Source organism: Apus apus, chromosome 18 (genome assembly GCF_020740795.1).
Source record: "Apus apus isolate bApuApu2 chromosome 18, bApuApu2.pri.cur, whole genome shotgun sequence".
In the NCBI taxonomy this organism is placed as follows: domain Eukaryota; kingdom Metazoa; phylum Chordata; class Aves; order Apodiformes; family Apodidae; genus Apus; species Apus apus.
In genome coordinates, this window is record NC_067299.1 from 2,659,383 (window position 1) to 2,683,855 (window position 24,473).

The 24,473-nt window shown below is 62.4% G+C and overlaps 3 protein-coding genes across 8 annotated transcripts in view; 1 reads left to right on the forward strand and 2 right to left on the reverse strand.

Moving 5' to 3' along the window:
- Positions 1-1,512: 1,512 nt before the first annotated feature.
- On the forward strand, positions 1,513-9,157 carry ANKRD13B (ankyrin repeat domain 13B). Of its 2 annotated transcripts, none has more exons than XM_051635666.1 (15): positions 1,513-1,785; positions 5,196-5,331; positions 5,518-5,642; positions 5,727-5,772; positions 6,006-6,149; positions 6,278-6,467; positions 6,557-6,623; positions 6,717-6,798; positions 6,872-6,936; positions 7,017-7,147; positions 7,270-7,427; positions 7,508-7,660; positions 7,748-7,908; positions 8,104-8,184; positions 8,273-9,157. In XM_051635666.1, exons 1-15 carry the CDS (start codon positions 1,513-1,515, stop codon positions 8,651-8,653), a joined length of 2,193 nt encoding a protein of 730 aa, XP_051491626.1. In that variant the 3' UTR covers positions 8,654-9,157. The 2 variants fall into 2 exon arrangements, with proteins under 2 accessions (XP_051491626.1, XP_051491627.1); XM_051635667.1 differs by having other exon boundaries at positions 1,636-1,785; positions 8,104-8,180; positions 8,273-8,532.
- An 821-nt stretch (positions 9,158-9,978) lies between these two features.
- On the reverse strand, positions 9,979-15,838 carry CORO6 (coronin 6). 4 transcript variants are annotated; one of them, XM_051635671.1, is made up of 12 exons: positions 15,626-15,837; positions 13,689-13,888; positions 12,953-13,075; positions 12,384-12,513; positions 12,121-12,302; positions 11,847-11,966; positions 11,476-11,595; positions 10,969-11,073; positions 10,738-10,883; positions 10,609-10,666; positions 10,292-10,522; positions 9,979-10,178 (listed from the first exon to the last, which is right to left on the reverse strand). In XM_051635671.1, the coding sequence occupies exons 2-12, from the start codon at positions 13,884-13,886 to the stop codon at positions 10,056-10,058; spliced, it is 1,536 nt and encodes a 511-aa protein (XP_051491631.1). In that variant the 5' UTR covers positions 13,887-13,888; positions 15,626-15,837; the 3' UTR covers positions 9,979-10,055. The 4 variants fall into 4 exon arrangements, with proteins under 4 accessions (XP_051491631.1, XP_051491629.1, XP_051491630.1 ...); XM_051635669.1 differs by lacking the exon at positions 11,476-11,595 and having other exon boundaries at positions 15,626-15,838; XM_051635670.1 differs by lacking the exon at positions 11,847-11,966 and having other exon boundaries at positions 9,979-10,175.
- Positions 15,839-17,459: 1,621 nt separating this feature from the next.
- The window catches only part of SSH2 (slingshot protein phosphatase 2), a 96,131-nt gene continuing 89,117 nt past the window's right edge, over positions 17,460-24,473 (reverse strand). For both annotated transcript variants that reach the window (XM_051635461.1, XM_051635462.1), the window contains one exon: positions 17,460-23,772. In XM_051635461.1, coding sequence (XP_051491421.1) covers positions 21,811-23,772 — 1,962 coding nt within the window. In that variant the 3' untranslated portion in view covers positions 17,460-21,810. The remainder of the gene's footprint in view (positions 23,773-24,473) is intronic.

The window sequence follows — 24,473 nt, forward strand, 5'->3', positions numbered from 1 at the left end:
CACCCCCGCGCTCCCGCACCAGCACCTGCGTCCGCACCCGGCACAGCCTGCTCCCGGTCCCGGTCCTGAACAGCCCTTACTCTCGGTCTCGGTTATCCCAGCCCTGGGCATCCCCCCTCCGGTTCTGGTTCCAGCCCTGCGCACCCGCCGTCCGGTGCAGAGCAAACCAGCCTGCTCCTGGGTATTCCCTGGTCCTAGTCTCGTTCCTGGTTCTGCTCTGGGCAATCCCTCAGTCCTGCTCCTGGTCCCGCTCCTGGACATCCCTTGGTCCTGCTCTTGAGTATCCCCCGGTACTGCTTCTGGGCATGACCAGAGCTCCTGGCTCCTGTCCTTGTCCCATTCATCGGTGTCCTCCTGGCCCCATTCTTGGTCCAGGGCACTGTCCTGCTCCTGCTCCTCGTCCCAGCCTGGGTCCTGCACCCCCCAGTCCCAGCCCTGGGCACTTCCCGTCTTTCCCAGTCCTGCTCTAGGCACCCCAGCACCAACTAGGCACTCGTCCTGGATCCAGCCCCAGGTCTGGGCATCCCCCAGTCCTATTCCCAGTTGCACTGTGTACTCCACTCCTGTGCACACCTGCTTCCCACCCTGGCCCCATCTCAGTGCGGGCAGCCGGTGCCAGGCTGGGGGTCCCAGGACACAGGTTTTGCAGTCAGGATGCACTGGGGATGTTCAGGGTGGGCCACAGCATCCCCAGGGAGGTCAGCAGGGGATTTTGGTGGGCATGGGGGGACTGGAGACCGTTTGTGGTCTCTTCTCTACTCTGGGATCCTTGGAGCAGGAGGGACACCCCAGTATCACCATGGGGGGCCCAAAAGCAGCTGAGGGTGTCAGACCCCCGCAGAGCAGCCACCCCAGGCAGGAGGAGGGCTAGATCCTGCCCCCCACCAGCATGGGCCAGGCTGTACAGCCTGCACCACGAGTGACCTCACCCTTAGTGGATGAGGAGAAGGCTCATGACGTCATGGGGCAGCGGGGCTGGCGGGCAGATGGGGGGATGCTCTGCAGGGAGCGGGGTGGGGGGATGGAACCACCGCTGCCTTCGTCATGGCTGAACGGAGAATAACAACGAGAGGGTTCACCCCTCGGCGTGGGCTCCATGGCAGGCTGGGGGGCAGCGGGGCGGGGGGGCCAGGAGCGTGGCGCCGACGGGAGGCCGAGGCCCAGCCTTGCATTGTTCTCGGGCGAGAGCCGGAAAACGCGACGCCCGCCCCGGAGAAACGCAGGCGGAAAAGGAAACGGGGCCGGGGGCCTGCGCTGCTGCTGCCCGGGGAGGGGGGGCGTGGGGCTCCGTGGGTCCCCGCACAGCCCCTGCCCATCGCCTTCGCCCCTGCCCCACCATGTGCCTGGGCCCACTGGCCCATGGGGGGAGAAGGGGTCAGCCGGGAGGGGGAAATCAGCCAGGGGGAGGGATTGGGGAGGTCTAGGTGACCCTTCACAGCTACCCCCGCGGGGTCGGTGGCTGCGGTGATGGGCTGAGAGGTGCTGGGGGGGTTGAGGAGGAAGAAGGAGGAGATGCCGGGCAGGGCGACTACAAGTCCCATGAGGCCGGTGAGTGCGGGGGGGGGTGTGCGGGGGAACCACCGAGCGGGAGGTGCTGTGGCCGCCCCGCCCCGCACCCCCCGCGCCCCGCTCCGCCCCGCGCCGCGCCCGCCGCCGCTCCAGCATGCACGGAGGATGCTCGCCTCTTGCTCAGGCAGGAAGGGGCCGGAGGGCAGGTACCCTCTGCACTACCTCGTCTGGCACAACCGCGCCCGCGACCTGGACCGGGAACTGAGCGCCAAGCAGGTGGGGGGGGCGCGGGGAAGCGAGTGGGACACCCTCGGGCCCGGACCGGTTCGGCTCGGGCTGATGCAATGCTGCCGGGATGCAGTCGGGCTCCTGCTCGGAGCTGGGATGAGGATGGAGATGAGAATGATTATGGGGTCCTTCCCGGGATTGGCAGGGCTCTGGGTGTGTTCTGTGCCCCCCTGCAGCCCGGGACTGTGCCAGGGACCCCCGTGGTTGGCACAGTACGGTGGGTACCACCCGCCGGTCCCCTGCATCCCCCGGCGCACGCAGCCCCAAGCATCCCTCCCCACGTGTCGCCAGCTCCCTGTTAGGCCTCTGCGGGGCCCCCTCACTCCGATCCCCCCACCCCCTTGCTTCTCGGTGTGCCGCCAGCCTCGCTGAGGGTGCAGCCCCCAGCTCCCCACCCTCGGGCTGAGCCTTTCTCGGGGGGGGGACAAAACACAGGGCCTTGATGCTGCCAGGGTGCAGCCCCCCAGCCCCAGGAGGCCAGGCGGGCTCTCTGCAGGGTGAGAGGACCCACCGTGCCCCCCAGCCTGGGAGCACCCCACCTAGTCAGCCAGAGCGGGGCCGCGGGCACGTCCCCAGGCGTGTTCCCTGCCTCCCTTTCCCCCGGGGCATTGCAATTCAGGTAATTAAAACCCAACCCCGAAGATGCAGGAAACCGCAGGCGCTGGAAGGGAGGCCAGCATCGAGGCTGTGCCGAGCACCCCCGCTCCCCCCGGCCCAGCTCCCGGCACCCCGGGGTGCTGGGGGCCGCGCCGGATGGACCCCTGCGATGCACGGACGGGAGGGCCACCGTGTGTGATGCTCCTGCCGGGATGCAGGAGACAGCTCCCGCCACACCCGCCTCCATTGTGGGGGCCAGCGAGGGGTTGGAGGCAGGAGGTTGAGCCAGCATGAACCCCCCACCCCATTGCCGGCAGTTTTTGTTTCTGTGGGAATTTGGGGTCATTTTTCTCAGGCTGGGCACAGGCAGCCATGGCTCGGCGGGTGAGATGCAGGGGCTGTGAGGGCAGCTCCAGCCCCACTCGCCTGATTTCTAACCCACCTCCCCTAGGCTGGCCAGTGGAGGGGGCTCTGCTGTGGCCTCCACTGTGCCCCACTGCCATTTGCAGGGTGAGAGCAAAGCCAGCCCTGCCTGCATCCCTGGGGTGCACAGAGGGGCACGTCTGGGTGCTGCAGTCCCTCAGAGCCCTGGGCAGGTGAGGGGTTGGGGGAAAGAGGTGGGGGCCAGCCCAGGCTGAGCCCCCCACCTTAATCCAGGGCATCCAGGGACAAGGCTCAGCTCTTCTCCCTGCCAGAGCATGTTCTGGTAAAGAGGTCAGGGCTGGTGCTGGGTGTCCCCTTGCTCAGGGGCTCTGCCCTCCCATCACCCTGGGGACCTGCGCCGGGCAGTGGCACCACACAGGAAACCCCCCCCCCCAACACATGCAGGTGTTTGGAGTTGGGAGGGGCCAGGGCTGCTGGCAGTGTTGTGCCTCCCTGTGACCCCATAAGGACCCTGTGTGGGTCTGCCTTGGATTGTCATCATGAGTGGCCCATGCTTGCCTCCACCTGGGGAGCAAGGGCCAGTGGGTCCCCGTGACAGGGACAGTGCAAGGACAGAGCAGGCAGGGACACAGAGCCTGTTGTGCCAGGACACCCCACACCACAGCCTGCCCTGTCATGCGTGGCAGGGACCTGGGGCTGCACAGGGACAGCAGCGCCTGGCACCGCCTCTGTGCTGGCCCATGTCCCCTGCTGCCAGTTGCGAGCAGGTGCTGGTGGGGTCCCCCACCCTGGGGGACAATGCTGGCAGAGGGGCTGTGCTGTGCCACCTGCCTGGCTGGCACAGGAGGAGGGGGTGACCAGGCTGTGGTCCTGTGCTGCGTTGCTGCCATCCTGAAACCATCCCCATCCCTGTCTCCATCCCCACTGCATGTCACAGCCCCAGGACAGGCAGTGCTCTCAGGTCTGTGCCACAGCTCCTGAGCGGAAGCCAGGGCCTGGACCAGGCTCTTGCTGATGAAATTTGGGTCATGCCATGTCCCCCAGGGTTGGCTCCAGCACTGTGTCCCCAGAGCAGGGACCCTCTCCCCACCTGGTGCTGGGGCAGTGCTGCGGCTGCAGAGCCCTGCTGAGCCTGCAGCACCCGTCCCCTGGCTGGGGGGGTGATTGCTTTAATTAGAGTCATTTCATTAGAGCAATTAAGCAGCAGCAGTCGCCTGGAGAGCATTGAAGCAGCACACTGGATCCCGGGGAACTGGGGGGCTGTTTGCTCCAGTGGTGGGAGCAGCCTGGGGGGGTCCCTCCTGCCTGGAGTGCCCCTGGGGATGAGGGGGCAGGATGGTGCCCACAACTGGGGCAGGGGTGGGGACAACCCTGTGGCAGAGGAACAGCAGGACATGATCAAGAGCAAAACAGGATGAGAGCGTAGACATGGGAGAGCCCACACCCCACTCCTGCCCAATCCCGAATGCCTCCGGGGTGCCCAGTCCCAGCAGGCACCTTTGGGTGCCGCACCCCAGCATGGTGCTCCCAGGATGGCTCCCTCAAACCCATGCCCTGATTTGGGGTTTAGCCCCACTGCCTCCTCCCCCAGCAGCATCTGGCTGCCCCTCTCCGGGCACAGGCTTCTGCCCCAGAGGGCCAGAAGCTGAGCTGCTCCATCAAGCCCCCAGCTGTGCCCCCAGCCCCGCGCACGAGTGCGATGCTGCACCTTGCTCAGGGTGCGGGGCCTCACAGATGCTCAGGGCACCCACCGCCGCTGCCGGTGGGTGAGGGATTCCTCGGGGGTGGCGGTGCGCCAGGCTCCGGGCTTGGCACGAACAATGGCAGCCCCGGCGCGGCTCCCCAGGGCCCGGGGATCCTCCGCGCTCCGCTCCCGCAGCCGCCCGCCCCCGGCTCAGGCAGGGGAACACGTGCGCCCGCCGCAGCCCACGTCCCCGCCGAGCCGAGGGGGCTGAACTGGGGGGGGGGGGGGGTGGGGGGGATAGGGGGGGGGGGGGGGCTGCCAGCATCGGCTGCCTGGCAACTGGGTAGCAACCTGTTCTCCCCCCATCCCCCAAATCCCAGAGGTGGGGGCTTTTCCCGAAGCCTGCAGCTGCATCCAACCATGCAGAGCTCTGGGAGCATCTGTGTCCATCCCCCCCCTCCCAACAATGCCATGCTGTGCCCCTGCTTGTGCCCAGCTCTGCCCACCCTCCCCATGGCAGTGGCTGTGGGGAGCAAGGAGGGTATTTTGGGGTGTGGTGTTTGTGCATCTCTTGAGGGAAGCTCAGCCATGGGTGTGCTCTCTGAGATACCAGTAAATGTCGGCTGCTGTTCTTGGCTGCTCCAGCTGGGGCCTCAGGCCCATAGGGGGGCATTGATGGGGGAGTAAGATCCAGCCCCTGGGGTGCCCCCTGAGCCCTGCTCCCACCTGCCAGGCTGACATCGAGCAGCTGGACCCCCGAGGACGCACCCCGCTGCACCTGGCCACCACGCTGGGCCACCTCGAGTGTGCCAGGGTGCTGCTGAAGCATGGTGCTGACGTGGGCAAGGAGAACCGCAGCGGCTGGACAGGTGAGAGGTGCAGGGGGGCTCCCTCCTTTGGCCTCCCCAGCCAGCTGCCCGGGCACGGGCACAGGCGTCTTGAACCTGGTGCTGCAGCTCCCCAGGGAACAACGCACATGGTGGTACATGCATGTGACTCCCATGTGGTGCACATGCAGTGGCACCCCCCTGGCATTGCCCTGCTCTGCCCTGCAGTCCTGCAGGAGGCCGTGAGCACCCGGGACCTGGAGCTGGTGCAGCTGGTCCTGCGCTACCGGGACTACCAGAGAGCCATCAAGCGCCTGGCCGGGATCCCCATCCTGCTGGAGAAGCTGCGCAAGGTACCTCCTGCTGGGATGCAACCTTGGTGAGCTGGGGTAGATGCTGGTGACAGGCTCCTCCTGACCCTGCTGTGCTCTCCTTAGGCCCAGGACTTCTATGTGGAGATGAAGTGGGAGTTCACCAGCTGGGGTAAGCTCAGGGCAGACCGTGGCATTCCCAGCAGAGTCCCCCAGCCCCAGCATCTATCCCCAGAACAGGGGACACCTGTCCCCTTGTTTCCCTACACCCCAAGCTTGCAGACCCTCATCCTACCAAAGCATCAGGTTCCCCACATGTGTCCCCCACCCAGCTCAGCACTAGCAGCTCATCCAGGGGTGCAGGGTGGCCCCGTCCCTGGCTGGGCTATCGCCATCTCTCCCCAGTGCCACTGGTGTCCAAGATCTGCCCCAGTGACACCTACAAGGTGTGGAAGAGTGGCCAGAACCTGCGGGTGGACACCACGCTACTGGGCTTCGACCACATGACATGGCAGCGGGGCAACCGCAGCTTTGTCTTTCGGGGACAAGGTGAGCCAGCACCGGGGTGTCCCCCGTCGCTGGGGAGCACCAGCAGAGCCCCTTGGCACTGCAGCGGGGCTGGGTGACATGGTGGGGACTGTGGTTGTCCCCTCATACTCTGACCCCCCTTCCCCTAGACACCAGCGCAGTGGTGATGGAGATTGACCATGACCGGCGGGTGGTCTACTCGGAGACACTGGCCCTGGCAGGCCATGACCAGGAGGTGCTGCTGGCTGCTGTGCAGCCCACTGAGGAGCAGGTGATGGGGAGGCTGACAGCCCCCGTGGTCACCACCCAGCTCGACACCAAGAACATCGCCTTCGAGAGGTGGGATCCACAGCCCCCTTGGGGTGTCCCCACCCTGGGCTGTCTGAGCGAGACTATCCATCCCTCACGGTGCCCTGTGTCACCCCCAGGAACAAGTCTGGGATCCTGGGCTGGAGGAGTGAGAAGACGGAAATGGTGAATGGGTACGAGGCCAAGGTGAGGGGCAGAGAGGGGGTTGAGCTGCCTGAAGGGGTTATGGCAGGTGTCAGGGAAAGCATCTCCCTCTGGTGTTCTTCCCTCCTTGGCCAGGTCTATGGTGCCTCCAACGTGGAGCTGATCACACGGACACGGACTGAGCACCTCTCAGACCAGCACAAGGGCAAGAGCAAAGGTGGAGGCAGCGTGGGCGGGGGTGGCAGGAGGTTGTGCTGGTGCCCCGGGCCTCACCCCTGCCTCTCCCGCAGGCAGCAAGACCCCCCTGCAGTCCTTCCTGGGCATCGCCGAGCAGCATGTGGGGCCCAACAATGGGGTGAGTGTCCTGGGGGTCCCCACGGGTGGGTGGCCCCATGGCTGGACCCCTTACCGTTACCCCACCGAGGTGTCCTGCAGACGCTGATCACGCAGACGCTGAGCCACGCCAACCCCACTGCCATCACCCCCGAGGAGTACTTCAACCCCAACTTCGAGCTGGGCAACAGGGACATGGGACGGCCCATGGAGCTCACCACCAAGACACAGAAGTGAGGGAGAAAGAGGGAAATTTGGGACATCCCCACCCCCGCCCAGTTTTCCCCCTACAACCACTGCAGAGCCCCCAGGGGGGGCAGGCAGGGGTCCCCAGTCCAGTGCCTGTCCCCGGCAGGTTCAAGGCGAAGCTGTGGTTGTGTGAGGACCACCCGCTGTCCCTCTGCGAGCAGGTTGCCCCCATCATTGACCTCATGGCAATAAGCAACGCGCTGTTCGCCAAACTGCGGGACTTCATCACCCTGCGCCTCCCGCCTGGCTTCCCCGTCAAGATCGGTACGGGGAGGGGGCGTCTCCGCGGCTGGTGTGGGTGGCACAGCTGGATTCCCTCCCTGCTTTTTGATTTCCCCTTGCAGAAATCCCCATCTTCCACATCCTCAACGCCCGCATCACCTTCGGGAACCTCAATGGGTGCGACGAGCCCGTCAGCTCCCTGCGGCACAGCCCCAGCAGCGAGGCACCTTCGCCCAGCAGCGACTCCTCCAGCGTCAGCAGCTCCAGCTCCCTGAGTACGTGGGGTGGGGGGCACTGCTGCCAGGGGGGGGTGACAGGACACAGCAGGGTGCCCAGCCATGCCAACCCCTGTCTCTGTGCAGCCTCGTGCCGAGGGTGCGAGATGGACCCGGCGCTTTTTGAGGTCCCGCGGGGGTACAGTGTGGTGGGCACCCACCAGGACACCCTGCGGGAGGATGAGGATGACCTGCTGCAGTTTGCCATCCAGCAGAGCCTGCTGGAAGCAGGCAGCGAGTACGACCAGGTGGGCACTGCCATTCCCCTGGCTCCTCCTGACCATCCCCCGGCCCACGCTGTTCTGATACTGCCCCCAGGATGCTGACCCCCCCCTTGCCCCATCCCTGCATCCCACGGTGGTGGGTCAGAGCTGATGCAGAGGGGCTGAGTTTTGGGGTGCCGGGATGCCACCCTCTGAGCACCCCACCGCTACTGGCCACAGGTCACCATCTGGGAAGCACTGACCAACAGCAAGCCAGGCACCCACCCCATGTCACACGAGGGCCGCCGAGGAGACAGGTTGGTAAGGTCCAGCCAGCACCCTCCGGGGGGCGGGGAGCAGGAGTAGGGTGATGGCCCCCCCTGCTGACACCCTGCCCCCCCCTCACCAGGACTCCCCAGCACACAGCAGCCCCCCGGCCCCCCTCTGCCCCATCCCCGGGGGGCGGTGGCGGGCCCAGCGCCCTGTTCCCCAGCTACGCGGAGCAGCTGCGTCTGGCCATGGCGCTGTCGGCGCGGGAGCAGGAGGAGGCCGAGCGCCGGACGCGCCAGGAGGAAGAGGAGCTGCAGCGGATCCTGCAGCTCTCACTGACGGAGAAGTGACCCCGCAACCCCACTCAGCACCCCCCTCCACCCACCCCAGTGGGGATGGTGCCATACGTGGGGGTATGGAGTGGGGAGCGGGGTGGGGGAAGACAGCCCAAGCGCTGCAGAGGGCAAAGGAGGGAGGGGGCACAGGACTTGGCCCTGTTTGGGGGAGGTCATCCCCATAGCTGGGGTGGTACTGGGGTGCGGGGCGGGGGTTGCACCTCAGAGCAGGACAGGGTCGGGGTGGGTGACAATTGGGGTGGCAGGGACCAGTGGGGGCAACCCCACGGACTGTACCCCACCCCTAGGACAGCCCTAGGCCCCTGCCAACATCTGTATGGGGTGCTGCTTGGCCCCAAACCCCAGGAAGGTGAGGGAGGGGGCACATCCTGCCCCATATCGGGCGGAGGCGGGGGGGCTGCCTGTTCCATAGGGTCCCGGGGTCCCCAGAGCTGGGGGTCTCTGCCCAGGCCCCTTGGTCCTCCTGCCCAGACACTACCAAGTGCACTTACCCGGGAGCTGCTCTGCCTGCCAGTGGGGGTTGGCGGTGGGAGGGGGGGCCCTGCCCCATTGCACCCCATCATGGGGCTGCACAGCTGCCCCCATCCTGGCAGAAGGGTCTGCTGGGGCAGCCAAGGGGGTGCCTGCAAAGGCTGCCCAGTGTCACCCCCCTCCCCTTCCCCCCTGCTTGCACCCCCCCTGCCTCGCTTGGTTGCCCCCCCCCCCCCCCGTCCCGGGCACTGAACCCAAGAGAAACCTTCTGTCAAATGGTGCTAACCCCCAGCCCCCCCGTCTCGGGCTGCTCCTCCTTTGCACACGGGGGGGCCAGGGCCTGCGGGGGGGCTGGGCTCACTCCCCTGGGACTTTTGTAGCCGGCGGCCCCACCCCCACTCTCCATGCACCCCACAAGCGACGTCTGGGCCAGGGCCGTGGGAGCCCGAGCAGCTCTGACCGCGGCCAACACCAATAAATGCTCTTTAATGTTTGTCTCTCTCAGCCTCTCTCTGCCTGCACCAGGGCTGTGCGGGCAGGGCTGCAGGCAGGGCCGCCCGGCATGGTGGTCCTGGTGGTCCCACGTCCCCCGTACCCACCACACAGCCACGGGTGGGTGAGCCCTTTATTAAAGGGGGACCCAGGTGCAAAGAGCTGCTCAGGAGCACCAGCCAAGGGGGGCGATGGGGCAGGGGGAGGCAAGGGGGACGTTGGGGGGGGATGTAGCACCGTACCCAAAGCGCATCCTGGCCTGGGTGTGGGGCCCCAGCAGCTCCCTGTCCTGGGAGGATCCTGGCACCCAGCTTACAGGTCCCCAGGGAAGGATGCTCAGCAGTCCCCACCTGCAGACACATAAGTGGGAACCCCCTGCCAGGTGCTGCAGGGGGGTGTCGCTGTGCCAGACCACCCTGGCAGCACAATGCAACTGATACCAGTGAGGTGTGTGGGGGGGGTCAGGGTTCGACCCCCCTCCCTGCAGCCTTGGCTCCTGGGAAAAGAACACGGCTCTGGGCTCCTGGCCTCTGCGGGGACCTGGCTTTAATCCCCAGAGGGGCTGGGACAGTCCTCGCCCTGCTGGTGGCCATGGCCACCACACTAGTCCGTGCCATTGGTGAACTGGCAGAGTTTGTTCTCCAGGTCAGAGATGCGCTTCTCCTGCGCTTGGACCATCTCCTTCAGGGCACGGATCTCCTCCAGCACCTCCTCCAAGGCTGGCTGCTGTTGGTGGGGGGGACACCTGGGGTCACTGGGGAGCCCCCTCTGGCCTCCCCCAACCCCACCCCATGGCAGGGACAATCCTGCCGTGACATCCCCATCCCCATGACACTCACGGAGAAGTCAGAGTCACAGGCGGAGTGGCTGCGGCGGGGGCCTGGGGGGGGCTTGTTGTCCAGGATGTTCTTCTTGACCACCTTCAGCTCCCGGTTCTTGACGGGGACGTAGCCGTCCCGCAGCGAGATGAGGATGGGCTCTGCATCCTTCCCTGACAGCCACTCGTCCGCCTCCAGGGCTGGCTCGGGGCCTGGCGTGTCGGGGTACAGGTCGTCCTGGAAGAGGTCTGACTGTGGGGGGGTGAGGGAGACAGTGGTGAGACAGGGTGCCCCCCCAAAAAACCTCCCCATCTCCCCTGGGACCCCCGCGGGCTCACCTTGCGCGGCACCGTCATGACGATGGGCTCGCACTTGCGCTCGTGCAGCTTGAAGAACCTGTGTGGGGCAGAGGTGGTCAGGGCACAGCCCACCCCCCACCTCCCCCCAAAGCCCCCCCAGGCTCTCACCTGGCGATCTCACACTTGCTGACGTCCAGCCCGCGCTTGGGCATGAAGCCCATGCCCCGCTGGGGCTCCTTGCTGCTGTAGGTGTTCAGGTAGTGCACGTAGGGCGCCTCGTCTGTGATCTCAAAGTACCTGATGCTGCTGTCACCCTGTGGGTGTGGGGACAGGTGTCAGCCAGCCCCGGCACCCCCAGAGACAGGGTGGCATAGGGTGGGTGTGCCCTGGGGGGGTTACCTTCCCACAGAGGTAGACGATGCTGGAGTCAGGGTCATAGAAGGGCAGCAGGACCCCATTACTTGTGTCCATCTCCTGCAGGGCAATGGGCTCCTCAAAGTTGTTCTGTGGGGCCGGAGCAGTTTTTGGGAGGAGGATGTGAGTGGTAGCCCCCAAACCTCTACCCCAGTTAGTCACACACATTAGCCACAGCACACAGCTTGTCCCCACCCGGGGGTACCCAGTCCCCTGGGCAGGCATTTTGGCATGCCCCAACCCCCCCCAGCTCTCCACACCCTCTCCTGCTTACCTGCATGACTGGATGCATCCCAGCTTGGCTTGCCCCCCCCTCAGCACTCCCTTGCCCCCCAAGTCCCCCTCCCCATGCCCACCACAACACGGCACACTTGGGAACTTGGCATCTTTTGGGTTGGGGGATGCAGCAGGCACCCCATCCTGCAGCAGGGGGAAGGCAGAGGGTCAAGGGGGGCCAAGTTCCCGGGGCAGCACTCCATGCGGCCTCGTTACCGGGTCCCACAAGCCCAGCTCCCGCTGGCTCATTCTGGTAAAGCCCGTGGTAAAGATGTGTCCTTCCCGCGTGAAGATGGCCCGCACGGGCCTCAGCCCTTCGTGGGGGGCAAACCTCTCCTGGGGGGGAGGGGGGAGAGAGTCAGCACAGGGCACGGGAGGGGGGAAAATGGGAGGGGGTCCGGATCTGTCCCCCAAAACCAGCTGCTGAGTCCTGCTCCTGGGGAGTGCACGAGGCTCTCAGGGTGCACGCATGTTGCCACAGAGCATCCCTGGCGCATCCCTGCCATGCTCCTGGTGGCACATTCCTGGCTGGGCTGGGAGTCCCCGGGGCGGCGCTGGCCAGGTGGGAGACAGCCACCATCTCGTACCAGGTCCCAGAGGCCCAGCTGCCGCTCGCTCATCTTGCTGAAGCCTGTGGTGAAGATCTTGCCATCGGCCATGAAGATGGCGCGGATGGGGCGGGCGCCGTCGTGTGGTTTGTCTTTCTCCTGCGCCGGCCATTAGCGGGTTAAAACCAGAGACAGAGACGCGCAGGTGCGGGTGGTTAGTAGGGTCAGGCAGGAACAGGGCAGGGGGACCCTGCGGCGGGGAGGTGGGGGGACACAGCAGGGAGATGGGGACACACGCAGGGGGGGCACTCACCGCCACGATCTGCTGCTTGCGGGGGTCGATGACGCGGACCTTCTTGTCCTTGCAGGTGGTGACCAGGAGGCTGCCGTTGCGGTTCCAGCCCACGTTGTAGATGAGGTCAGTGTGCATGTCCTCCAAAGCCAGCAGCATCTCCCCCGTGCCCACGTTCCAGAGGATCACTAGGTTGTCACAACCTGTGGAGGACCAACAGGGTGGACACTGTCACCCCACGGATCCCCCCTGACCCTGGGGAGGGTGTCTCAGGACCCCCTTACCTGCACTGAGCAGGACATTGCGGGCCGTGGGGTGCCAGCAGATGATGCCCACCCGCTTGGAGTGTCCCTCTAGCGTCACCACCGGCTCTGTGATGTTGCGCACGGGGACATAATCAGGGACCTGCCACACCTGGTGGGGGGACAGAGAGCGGGGATCACCCCATGGCTGAGCACTAAGCGGATGAGGGCTCGGGAGCCAATTAATCTCATCGTTAATCCCGGCTCAGGCTGTGGGGAGGGTGGCGAGGTGATGGCAGCAGCATCTGCATCCCAGAGCACATCCCTGGCACTCAGGGTGCTGCTGGGCATGGGGGGGGGGGCACAGCCAAGGTGCAGCCCGCAGCCCCACTAGCTATTCCTGGGTGCTGAGTCGCCGGGGTGGGTATATTTAGCACAAACTGCTGCATCATGGAGAGAGCAGCCGCCGCCAGCGCAAACGCATGGCACCGGGGCTAAAAATAGCCCAGTGACACTTCGCAGGCAGCAAAGCCACGGGGGGGGGGGAAGATGCTCCGTGTCGCTCCCCCAGCACCCACCAACCCCCTCCCACCCACGGTCCGGCCCCTCACCATGACGGTGGTGTCCTCGGAGGCACTGGCGATGACGTTGTCGTTGTGGGGACACCAGTCGATGTCCAGCACGGGTGCCGTGTGCCCTGTCACCAGCGGGTGGTTCTTGTCCACCCGTCCTGTCTGCAATGCCAAGGTGCCAGGATGAGCCCTCAGCAGCCGAGGGAGACCCCATTGGGAGACCCTCAAGTTCCAGTCCAGCCACTGCGTGGGGCTGTGGCACAAGTGGGGACTCACAGGGGGCTTTGGTGGTGGCCAGAGCTTTGCAACTCCCTGGAATGGGGAAACTGAGGCACACAGTGACAATAGGGCTCACTTAGCACAAGGCCCTGGAGGGACACAAAGGGGAAGAATGTGCCCCAGGACAGGTTGGTTGGTGTCCCCTGTGATGGCAAGGAGGGGCTGGATGGGGTCCCCACTCTCTCTGCTGGGGTGGGCAGGGCAGATCCTCACCTCACTGGGATGCTCCCTGGGAACCACATGCCCCCAAGGAATTTGGGCTGGGGAGAAATCCCATATTACCTCAGTTGCCCCTGGGACATCACCCTTCACAGTTGCCCATGACCACCCCAGGCTGTCTCTGCCCTGAGTCCCCACATGAGGATAGGGATGCTGGGGTAAAGCTGTGTGTCCCATGAGCTGGGGGGCTCTGAGACAACAGCAGCCCCCCAAAACCGAAGCCCATGAGCATGTGCCCCCCAGTACATCCCAGGGACCCCTGCAGCCCCCTGCTCACCTTGGCGAGGGGCAGGACAATGAAGGCCCCACCACCACCTGACTCCACGATGATGGCCAGGAATTTGGGGTTGACGGCGCAGAAGGAGCTGTCCCATGTCACCTTGGAGACACGGATGTCCTCATACATCTGGTCGGCCTTCACTGGCTGCCCAAAGACGTGCCGGAACTTGCTCTGACGGACCACGCGGCGGCTCATGGCTGGGGGGGGTGCAGGGTCAGGTCATGACACACTGTCCCAGCAGGGCACAGAGGGGTGTCATCCCCCTCAGGCCTCACACCCCCTTATCCTAGCACAGGTGGGGCACATGGAGATGGCAGAGGATGAGGGAGCAGGATGGTGCCTGTTGTGGCCCTGACCCTGTGGCAGGGACCAGGGCAGCCCTGGTGCCAGGGGTGGGGGGCTGCAAGTGTTTGGGACAGGCATCCTGCCACCAGAGCCACTTGACAGCTGGGTAGTGCCATACCCCATGCCTGTGCCGTGCCCCGTGGCTGGCACTGGGGTTGGCACATGAGCACCTGCAGTAGGGAAGTGGAGCTGAGGGAAATTTGGTGGGGACACGGAGGTGCCACACACCAGGTCACAGCTTGTCCCGTTGTGTCCCATCCTGGGCTGGTGGCCTGAGGTGGCTTGGCCCAGTCTAGCACTCGTGAGGGAGACTGTAACTCCAGTGCTGCCTGCCCTGTGCCTCTCCCCCAAGGTCCCCTGCCCCAGGGTCACCCATTCTGCACTCCAGCCCTCTCCCGACACCGACCCTGGCACAGTCACTCAGCCTGACAAGCACATTGGGGTGCAAAGGAGCCCCCATGCTCAGCATGGTCTTGGTGGGGTCTCCAGCACACGACCACAGCCAGGCACACTGCCCACAGCCACCTATCTCGAGCTGCTCCTGGGACCTACCCAGGGACACTGAGCCCAAAACTCCTTGAGCTGGGGCTCTGCAGCACCTACTGACTGATTCAGGGACACCCTGTGCTCTTCCAGGGCCTTGGCCGTTACTGGGGGGCATTTCCAGCCTCCAAACCACAGCCTAGAGGGCCGGGCTGCACTGCCCCTGCCTGCAGGGCTTCTCCGGGCAGAGGTTGAAGCAGATCTGCTCCTCCATATCCCAGCCGGTGGCTTTTGGTCAAGGCATGTGCAGCAGCAAGCCAAGCCACATCTGTCCAGTCCCCAGGTGTCCCCGTGGCCCTTCAGCATCACCCCAGGCCTGGCAGAACGGGTCAGAGTCAGGTGCCGAGGGGCCCCGGAGCCCTGCCAGCTAACAGGGCTGGATGCTGGCACTGCTGGTGTCACCCCCACAGCCCTGGGCACGATCCCCAGCCCTGGGGAGGTGTGAGGGGTTCTCCACGGGGATGCCTTCCGGGTACTGTGCACCTCATCCATTACCAGTGGGAGCAGAGTTGGGGTGCAGGTGTGCAGGGGAGGGGGACAGCCTGGCCGGCTGTGCAGAGCGCATGCGGGGCACAGGCAGGACGTGGGGTGCAGGTGGGGTGCAGGCAGAGTTGAGCAGGGTGCAGGCAGCATGTAGGGTGCAGGTCGGGTTGGGTAGGGTGCAGGGGGGTGCAGGCATGGTACAGACAGGTGGGGTCGGCTGGGGTGCTAGCAGGGAGCAGGCAGGGTGCAGGCAGGGCTCTAGCAGCACTCAGGCGGGGTGCAGGCGGGGTACGGGCAGGGCGCAGGCAGGAGAGCGGCAGGACGGCCCCGTTCCCTCTCCCCGGCCGTGCCATTACGTTGCCACAATTGAATCCGCAGCGGCTGCTCGGGAACGACCAGAGGTCACTTTCCAAATATAGCCATCTCCTGCCGGGCGGCAGGCGGGCGAGGGGCCGGGGGGCCCGGGGACCGCAGCCCAGCGCCCTGCTACCCCCTCTCTGCCTTCCCTCTCCCCCGCCCAGTACCCGCCACCGGCCCCGGCCCCTCCGCGCCCCGGCTCCCACCTGCGCTCGGCGGCTGCTGCGGGCTCAGCCCCGCTCGGCTCCGCCCGGCTCGGCCCGGCCCCGCTGAGCTCCCCACGGCCCGGCCCGGCTCGGCCCGGCCCCGCTCCGCTCGGCCCGGCGCGGCTGGGCTCGGCACCGCGCAGTGCCGCTGCCGCAGAGAACAGCTGAGCCCAGCCGGGAGCCGGGGCCGGCACAGCCCCCCCGCGGCGGGCACCGGGAGGGGGAGGCCCGGCCCGGCCCCGCCTGCCCCCGCACCCTGCCCGGCCCTCCGGCCCCCCCCCCCGGCTCTGCCCGCAGGGATGGGGTCAGCCCTGGCACAGCCCGCCCGCTCTCGCCCCAAAAGTGAGCGGACCCAAGGAGCTCACACCCCCGTCACAGGACTCGGGGGGCAGAAGCCCCTCTGCCCCTTCTTGCCAGGCAGCATCTTCCCAAAGCACTGGGGGAAAGCAAGGGGAGGGTCAGTCCTCAACAGTCCCCCCGGGCTGCTGTTACGCCTGGGGTCACCTCTGCCCAGGGCTCAAGCAGGACTCGGGGCTGGTGGGCATCCCACAGGGCTGCGACCCTGCGACGGGTCCCCCTGCACCCTGGGGCCAGCCCAGCCCCAGAGACCCTCACCATGGGATGGCCCCCAGACTCCAGACACCCCCACCACCCAGTGGCCTTGCTACCCTGCCCCCCGGGGAGCAAGGGGGCTGCAGCCTCATGGGGAGAGCCCACATCAGCCCTGGCTCTGGACAGGGGGATGGTTACAGGCACATTCAGAAGCCAGATTTGGGATTTAGCGGAGCCCAGTCCCACAGGGATGCACTGGCCCGAGGGGATTAAGGGATTGTAGGGCTCGGGACCTGTGGGAGGGCAGCCGTGGTTCCTGGAAAGGCAGCAAAGCCCTGGACCCTACAAGGGCACCGAGTGGAGCCGTACGAACATTGGCTGAGCCAGGCAGGAGGGAGCAGCTAGTAAAAAGGCAGGGAAAAGGTGACATCCAAAGGGGTGGCAGGGAGGGAGGGGGATGCAGAGGCTTCCCCTGCCTGCCCCATCTCACCATGGATCAGGCTTGTTCTGCCCTGGGAGCTTGGGGATGAAACAAGCCCCGTCCCAGGTCCCCATCCTCCAATCCACAACCCCAGCAAATGTAGAAAAGAACCCATGAAGCATTTCCCTGGGTGCTGGGGGGGAGCAGGGAGGGGCAGGGGTACCCTAGGGACACTGCTGGCCCCATCATGTCCCACCGTGATGGCCCTGCACTCCCGGCCCTGCAGGAAGCTTCCTGCCAGGACAGTGAGGCTGAGCTCCAAGGGGTTTGGCTTTCTGTTCCCTCATGCTCAGAGCCCCACTGCTCTCCACAGCTGGGCAGGCCAGAGGGAGCCCCCAGCAAGCTTTTATCACACTTTCTTGCCACCACAGGGAACACGATGGAGCAAAATCAACTCACCTGAGATGGGCTGTTTCCCAACGTAGACACCACTTGTTCTGCTGTTACTCGGTGCTTGGAGCAGGTCTGGTCCAGTTTCCAGCTAAAAATCTCGTCTGTTCCTTGGAGCTGAAACCCTAGGACCTCCCCACAGCTCCTCTGCCTGCAGCAGTGCAGTGAGGGCACCCACAGCACCCCCATTTTACACACACAAGCCCAGCACCTTTCCTGCAATGGCAGCTGGGAAAGCACCTGCTCAGGAGCATGGCTCCTTGGCTCAGAAGATGCCTGGGAAGGGATGGATCCATCTACCTTTCTGACAGGGGACACAAGAGAGTAACCCCACTCTGGCTCCCCAGACCCTGCTGCCACCCTGTGCTCCTCACCCCCACCCCATCCCAGGCAGGAGGCAGCACACCAGTGTCATCTGCAAAATAAAACTTTATTCATTCAGTAACAAGAACATTGAATCTGCACATCAGTGCACAAGTTCACATTTAAAAACAGCTGAGCACATCAGTCATAAAATCTTTAGGGGGAAAGGGGACGATCCCAGCCACCAAGGAAGATCCAGAAGGGGCAGACAGAAGTGCCTTCCTCCCTGGTTTGCAGCCCCAGCACCAGCAGTGCCCTGGGGCTCCTGCTCCAGCACATGGTGTGGCAGGACTGCCCGGCCCCACAGCGATCCCTACAAACCAGCACATGGACATCACATCTCCAGAAGGGAAAATAAAAAGGCACTGGCACCTTCTTTTGTGCCAACAGAGATGTCTGCAGCGCGGGCGGGCTGTTAGCACCTCCAGCCCAGACTCCTCCTGCACCAGGCCAGCATCTGCCTCTGCCCTGCGACAGTAAAGGCTCGGGGAGGACAGGGGGAGTCTCCTCTCTTAGGGAGAAGTGTGGGGGTTTGTGGAGCTAGGACCAGATTAAGGCAGGACGCATGGTGACAGGAGCAGGGGACCTGGGGCAGGTATGGCTTCCTCCTGCTGCCAGGCTGGGAGAGCTGCGGGGCTCTGGGAGCCCCCAGGCAGGTGAACTGTCCCTGTGCCCCAGCTGATTCCCAGCAGATTGCTCCTCCCAGGAGGTCCCCAGCAGCAGCTGGAGCTGGGGTGGGTTACCTTCCACCGGGCCTTTGATGGCAAAGGGACATGCAGCTAATACCTGCCCCATTTAACATCCAAGTGAGCCATAAACAGCATCACCTCCTGACCCTCCTGCCACCGGGACCGTGTCCCCAGGAAAGGGCTGAAAGGGGAAGAGATTTGTACATGTCACAACTTCTCAAGCAGACCAGACACACACACACACACAGTGCAACAAAACGCAGTGTAAAAACCAGTTTCACGCACACACTATCCGTTTGTGCAAGGCCCACATGTTACAGTACAGCTGGGGCTGGGGGCAAGGGGGGTGATGGCTGAGATATTGTACAGGAGTCAATGTAAACAATAAAGCGTCCTCTGAGAGGGCTTCGACAGAGACAGAAAGAACAGTTCCTTTGTACAAAAATGCCCTTAAAACAACACGTTTCTTCTAAAACCCCTCTGTCAGCAAGGTGCGTCAGCTGCTGAGCACCCTGGAGCTGCTGCTTCCTGCTGAGCTTGGTGGGTCACAAGAAGCTCTCATGGGGCGGCCACCGGGACCAGGAGCAAAGCACCACCAAGCCCTGAGCCACCAGTATGGAAAGGGGACAAGAGTCCCCAGCCAGAGCACTCTGACACCAGGGACTTGGTGGCTTCATTACCCAGGCACTGGCCGAGGAGGACCCTGGAGAGCTGCACACAACATGCCCCTCCAGCTCATTCCCCCTTCTGCCATCCAGGTCAGAGCCTCCAGCCCTCCAAGGCCTTCATAACTCCGCAAGAAAACCATCCTCCCCAACTCCCTCCATCTGTCCACAGGCTTCCCAGAGAAAAACACAGTTGTGTCAGGCCAGAGCCGAGGACAAGGGGACAGCAAAGCACCACCCTGCAAGGGCATGTGCCCCTTCACTGCTCTCCCCAGCTGCAGCACCTGGAGAGCAGCAGAGCATTGGAAAGAAGCAGCATTTCTGGTCTGCATGGAAAAGTCTTCCTACAGGGCATTTCTCCTGAGATGAAGCTAGGCAAAGAAACCTGATCTCCTTCCTCTCCCTTCTCAAGGGAACAAATTATAATCAGGGCTTTCCCCTCCCAAACATATCCTAGTCACCAGGACACATTGCCAGCCAAGCCTGCTCCCTCCCATGCAGGGCAGGCCTGGTGGCAGCCCGTCCCTTCTGCCCGCAGAGGGGCAGGCAGACATGTCCTGGGGTCAGGAATGGTGGGGCAGTGGGGCCTGGAGAAACTTGTGGGGGAGGCGAGGACTGAAATTGTCCTTCAGAAGATGACATGAGCCACTTGGCCTTTCCACACTGCCTGCCCAGCCCTGAAGCCAGCTGGAAAGGGCTAGGAGAAGCCAAATGTCTTCCAGTGTCCCAAAGAAGTATCTGGCCTCCTGGGCCAGGGACTTGGATGATGACTTCGTGACTGAAAGGGCCTGGAATGATGTGCTATTTGACCCAAGACAAGGCCCTACTGGGCTACTTCAGGCTGGGCTCCAGCCCACAGCCAGCATGGGTGACAAATCTCCAGCAGGGCTCCAGCTCCTCGGAAGGGGAGGGACCAAGTGCATGCTGCTGGAGAAGGACAGACACATTGATGGCCCCAAGCCTGGGCTCCTCAACACAGAAGGATCCCTGGGAGCTACAGGGGGGCAGTGAGATGGGATTACCTTGCTAACTGCTAGGCTATCCTCTGCTATGGGCAAGCTGGGTGGTACAGACACCCCTTCCCCAGGGCAGACCCATGCTGCTTCCCAATACCCCACAGCACTCACGTCTCCTGCACTCCTCTCCAGCTGAAGATGAGCTTGTCCCATTGAAGCCCACGAGGCTCTCCAGCACCAGTGTTGCTTTCTAGGCACGGCCTTGCCTGCTGCTTCTCCCACACCACATCCTCCATGTGCTGGGCTTTCAGCAGCTGGAGCCATTCTGCATCTTGTCTCTGCTTCGCTCCTCCCCGGAGGGCAGGTCTGGGCCAGAGACAAGCACCAGCTCAGACACGTTCTTCTGCCACAGACCTGCCACGGGACTGCAGACAGGACCCAGAGCTCTCCTGCCATGGCCAAGTCCCTTTCTCTCTGCTCCTACAGCACACACCCAGTTTGCTGATATGCACGGCTGGAAACGAGAAGCTTTGATTTAGCCAAACCACATGGAAAACAGGAAAATAATTTGCTGACGTTTGGAGCAGATCCTTCAAAAGTAGGTTCTCCAGGGAAGCAAGAACCTGCAGAATGGCTCAGAGCAGCCGATAGCTTTCCACATCCAGCTGGCACTTCTGAAACCCAGCTTCAGGCAGGAAGGGGACAGGGAGATGCAAGGTCCTCCTCTCACTGTGGGGCAATGGGGCTTCAGGCAGAACTGGAGGAGAAGGGACATATTTGGCAAAGGCTGGCAAAGAGGCTCACTTTGGGAAAGGGAAGACAGCTCATGATGTCAAATCCACTCCCATTTTTGTGCAGATTACAATGAACAGCACTGAGTTTGAGTAAGGTGGTTCTGTTTTCCAGTTTACAGAATGCAGTCTTGCCCTTTTTTAAAAAACCAACAACATAGAAACAACAACAAAAAGATCTATATAAATACCATATATACAATTTAGGCAAAACACGAAAGAAAAAAAACAACTTTCAGAAGAGATCTTCCCTCTGGGTCGAGCGTGAGGAGTGACAGCAGAGAGGACACAGCTTTGCATTCTGTAGGGGCAATACCTCGTGTAACAAGTACAACAGCCTCTGGGTGTGGGAGTGACCAGAAGTGCCCATGAGCAGGGCAGAGGGGAGAGAAAACTCAGGGAGCACGAGACAAGAACAGCTTTTGGGCAGAGAGGCAGCAGGAGGGCAAAGGACAGATGATATGGCCATGAACTTGGAAGGCCCACAGCAGTATTCAAGTAATGGGAGGGTTAAAACCCTAATGAGGTGTTTGTTTTAAAAGAACACTCTGGGTTTGGGGGGTCTCCTCCTCTCACCCGCTGGTCTGAGGCAGCTGTGGAGAGGTGAGCTTGGCAGCTCGGGGAGGAGCTCTGCTTCACCTCCACATAAAATGGGGGGCTATGCATGACCCACCTCTGCTTGGGGTCTGCAGAGCCCATCTGTTGGGAGGATCTACCTGTGTGCTCCTTTTGGGGATGCACCAGCCAAACCGAGCCCGGGGGGGGTTTGTCCTGAAGCAGCTTTCTGAGTGATCTACCAGCATCGTGGAGTTCCAGTTTGCAGAAATAAAAGAAAGGCCAAACACAGGGCCCTTGGCACAGCCTTCACATTTAGGGGGGCTCTCACACCCCAAAAACTGCCCAGCACCATTTTGAGGCATGGGGAAAATTCAAGTCAGGAACTAGGATCTGGTTCTAAGCAAAACCCCACCTTGCTGCAGCAAGCCCACGGCAATTTTCGCACGATGAGGGTGTTCTTTTAAAACAAACTAACAACAAAAAAGAACATCTGAGGTTATCTGAGTTAAAAAAAAAAAAACAAACAAAAAACCAACAACTTAAAAAAAACCCCAAACAGTCCTGCAGTCAGAGTCACACACAGAAGAACCAACCCACACCTACATGCGCCAGGAACAGTAAAATGACAATATATATATAAAATTAACCAATAAAGTGCATGTTCCTTATATTACACCTGCCCCTTGGGTGAACGCAACACGACGGGTTCTGGGTAAGGAATCACAGCCAAGGGCTCAGGATCACATCGTGTTGTAGAGGGGATTGGTTGTCCGCTTTTTATCATTGGTCTTTTTGAGCCTCCTCAGAGGGTGAGTTCTCCCGTGCTGCTGCCGGGGTGTGACAGCCAGACCTGGGGACAAGGAGTCCAGGACCTGCACCTGGAGCAGTGGAGGACCCTCCTCGGAGATAGTCCAGGTCAGGTCTGGGTTGGAAAGCAGGCTCTGCTGGCTGGAGCTGCACTCTTTGGCGTACTGAGCGAGCGGCCTCTCCACTGGCTTGCTCTGGGCAATGCACTCGGCTGTTCTGAGCTGCTCCACAAAATGCCTGGTGGGCTCCGGGGAGGAAAGGTGATGCTTCCCACACACACTTCCCGAGCCCCTCTCCAACCTCCCCCCACCAAAGCCTCGACTGAGGGCAACACAGGTGAGAAGCACCGGGTTGGCATCGGAAGAGACCAACTCCCTCTCGGATAAGTCATCCTTGGAGAGGTCCAGGCAGTCCAGTTTGGCCAAGGATGCCGAGCGTTTCATGTGGGAGGGTGGGGTGAGCCCCGCGTGCCGGATCCGAGCCTCTATTTCCTTCGCTCGCTGCCTGACCAGCCCGGGGCTGTTGCTGTGCTCCTCCACACTGTGGCTGCTGGAGCTGTGGGGGAGGCTGTAACACAGGAAAGAGATGTCCAGAAGGTCCATGTGTTCAGTGTGTTGGCTGGTGAGGTCCTCGCTGCTCAGCCGCCTTGAGGTGCCAGCAACCCTCCCACAGAGAGGCCTGGGGCTGTCCCTGAGCAGGAGAGTCATGTCTCCCCCAGTGCCACACGGCGTGACCAGCTCATTGTCTGTACTCGTGCTGTGCTCAGTGACACCTTCCAGGTGAATTACGTGGGGGTGAGAGGAGCTGGCTGAAGGAATGGAGGTTACCTGGGCAGAGGGGGAAGCAGCACCAAGGTGAGTAGATAACCCAGCACCCTCCTCACTGGAGCTGCCCACAGCGAGGGTGTCCTGCTTGTGTACCGCGTGTTCCGGCAGCGAGAGACTGACCAGAGCTCTGGGACAGGGTGGTGCCTTCTCGGAGCACAAGGAAGGGTTCAAGTTTTCATCTAGAGGTGGGACAACCACAGCCAGCCTGCCCTGCTCACAGCTGGCCTCGGAGCTTTCTGCCAACTTGACTGTGGGAGTGTATTCGATGATTTCAATTCTCTTTGGGAGCAGGGAGGGCAGGGATGGCTCCTCTGTCCCATCAAATGAGACCACTGTCCTGTGCTCTTGTGCTGCTCCCTCCTGCCCCACGCTGGGCTCTGCAGGCAGGGGCTCCTGTGCAGGGGAGATGAGGGGTGCAGGCAGGTCTCTGCCTGCAGGCAGCTCTGCCCCGAGAGGCAGCAGCAGCTCCTCAGAGCCTGGACCCTGCACCTTCTCAGCCTCTGGAGCCAGCTCCAGGGGCAGCTCCTCGCTCTTCCCCCGTGGCAGGAGCTCAGCAGCAGGAGAGTCGTTCCTGGAGTTCTTGCGGGTGGGTAAGATGCTGGCTGGGGACACGTGCTGGTGCTCCTGCTCCTGCCTCAGGCGCTCCTCAAACTCCAGGGTGGCTCTTCGGACAGAGCCAGGGCACCACTTGGGCTCAGGGTTGATGGAGCCATGAGACTCTTCCTGCTCCCCCCCAGGGCTGCTTTCCTCCAGGTCTGATTTACCAGAAGATGGCTGCATGGAGGGGACAGTTTCTTGCTCAGCTTGCAGAGGTTCCTTCTCCTGGTGTCCAGCACAGGCTCCTTCACTCTGTTCCACCCTTTCCGATGCCCAAATCGCCTCCACTGGCAGGTCATGCACCGTGTTCCTCTTTGGTGTCTGGGTGAGGTTGGCTGAACCCTCTTTCTGCTGGGCAGGTCCCACTCCCTGGTTGATTGACTCAATCTCTGTGATAATTTCCTTCACAGAAATGGCATTTTCCGAGTGGGATCTCGTGAGATGGCCTGTGCCAGGCAGCTCGGGGACCTCCTGCAACACAGAAACAGGAGAATTACAAAGTGCATCAGCTGCACTGACACACAGCAAATGGCAGCAGCCTCAAGAAAATGGGGGAGCACATCCCCAAAGGAGCAAAATGTGCATGTGTCTGTGTGCGGGAACAGATTACAAGTACTGTGATCACCAACATAAAGGCATTATTGTCTCCAGGACTGCATTTAACATATTCCAGGCTGGATTTTCACCTAAACTGAGATTTAAAAACTTTTCTTTAACTGCCACAAATTCCAAGGGAAATTTCTCGCCCCCCCCCTTTTTTTTTTTTTAAACAAAAAAAGTCCAGTGAACAACAAAATAAATCCTAATGCTGCTACAAGTGCAGTTTGGAGCTGAAGATTCTGCTCACGTACAGGAGCAAAGAGAAGTTACAGCATAAAGAATGACCGAGTGCTGAAATGCTCTGTTCTCCCAGAGGAAAATGGCCAGAGAGGCTCCTCTGTCCACACAGACACTCCCTGTGCCAAATCACTGGAGAGAAGGTTGGCCTATTATATTTGGAAGAGCTTTATTGCCTCACATGGAGATGGAAAAGATTCAAGCAATGCAGCGTGGAATTTAAATAAGAGAGGCTCCCAGAAAATGATGGTCCCGGACATCATCAATCCCTGTGAGAGCCCTGGAGGGTGGAAAGCAATTATAAGAGAAAGGTACCTCAACATTCAGAGGTTACT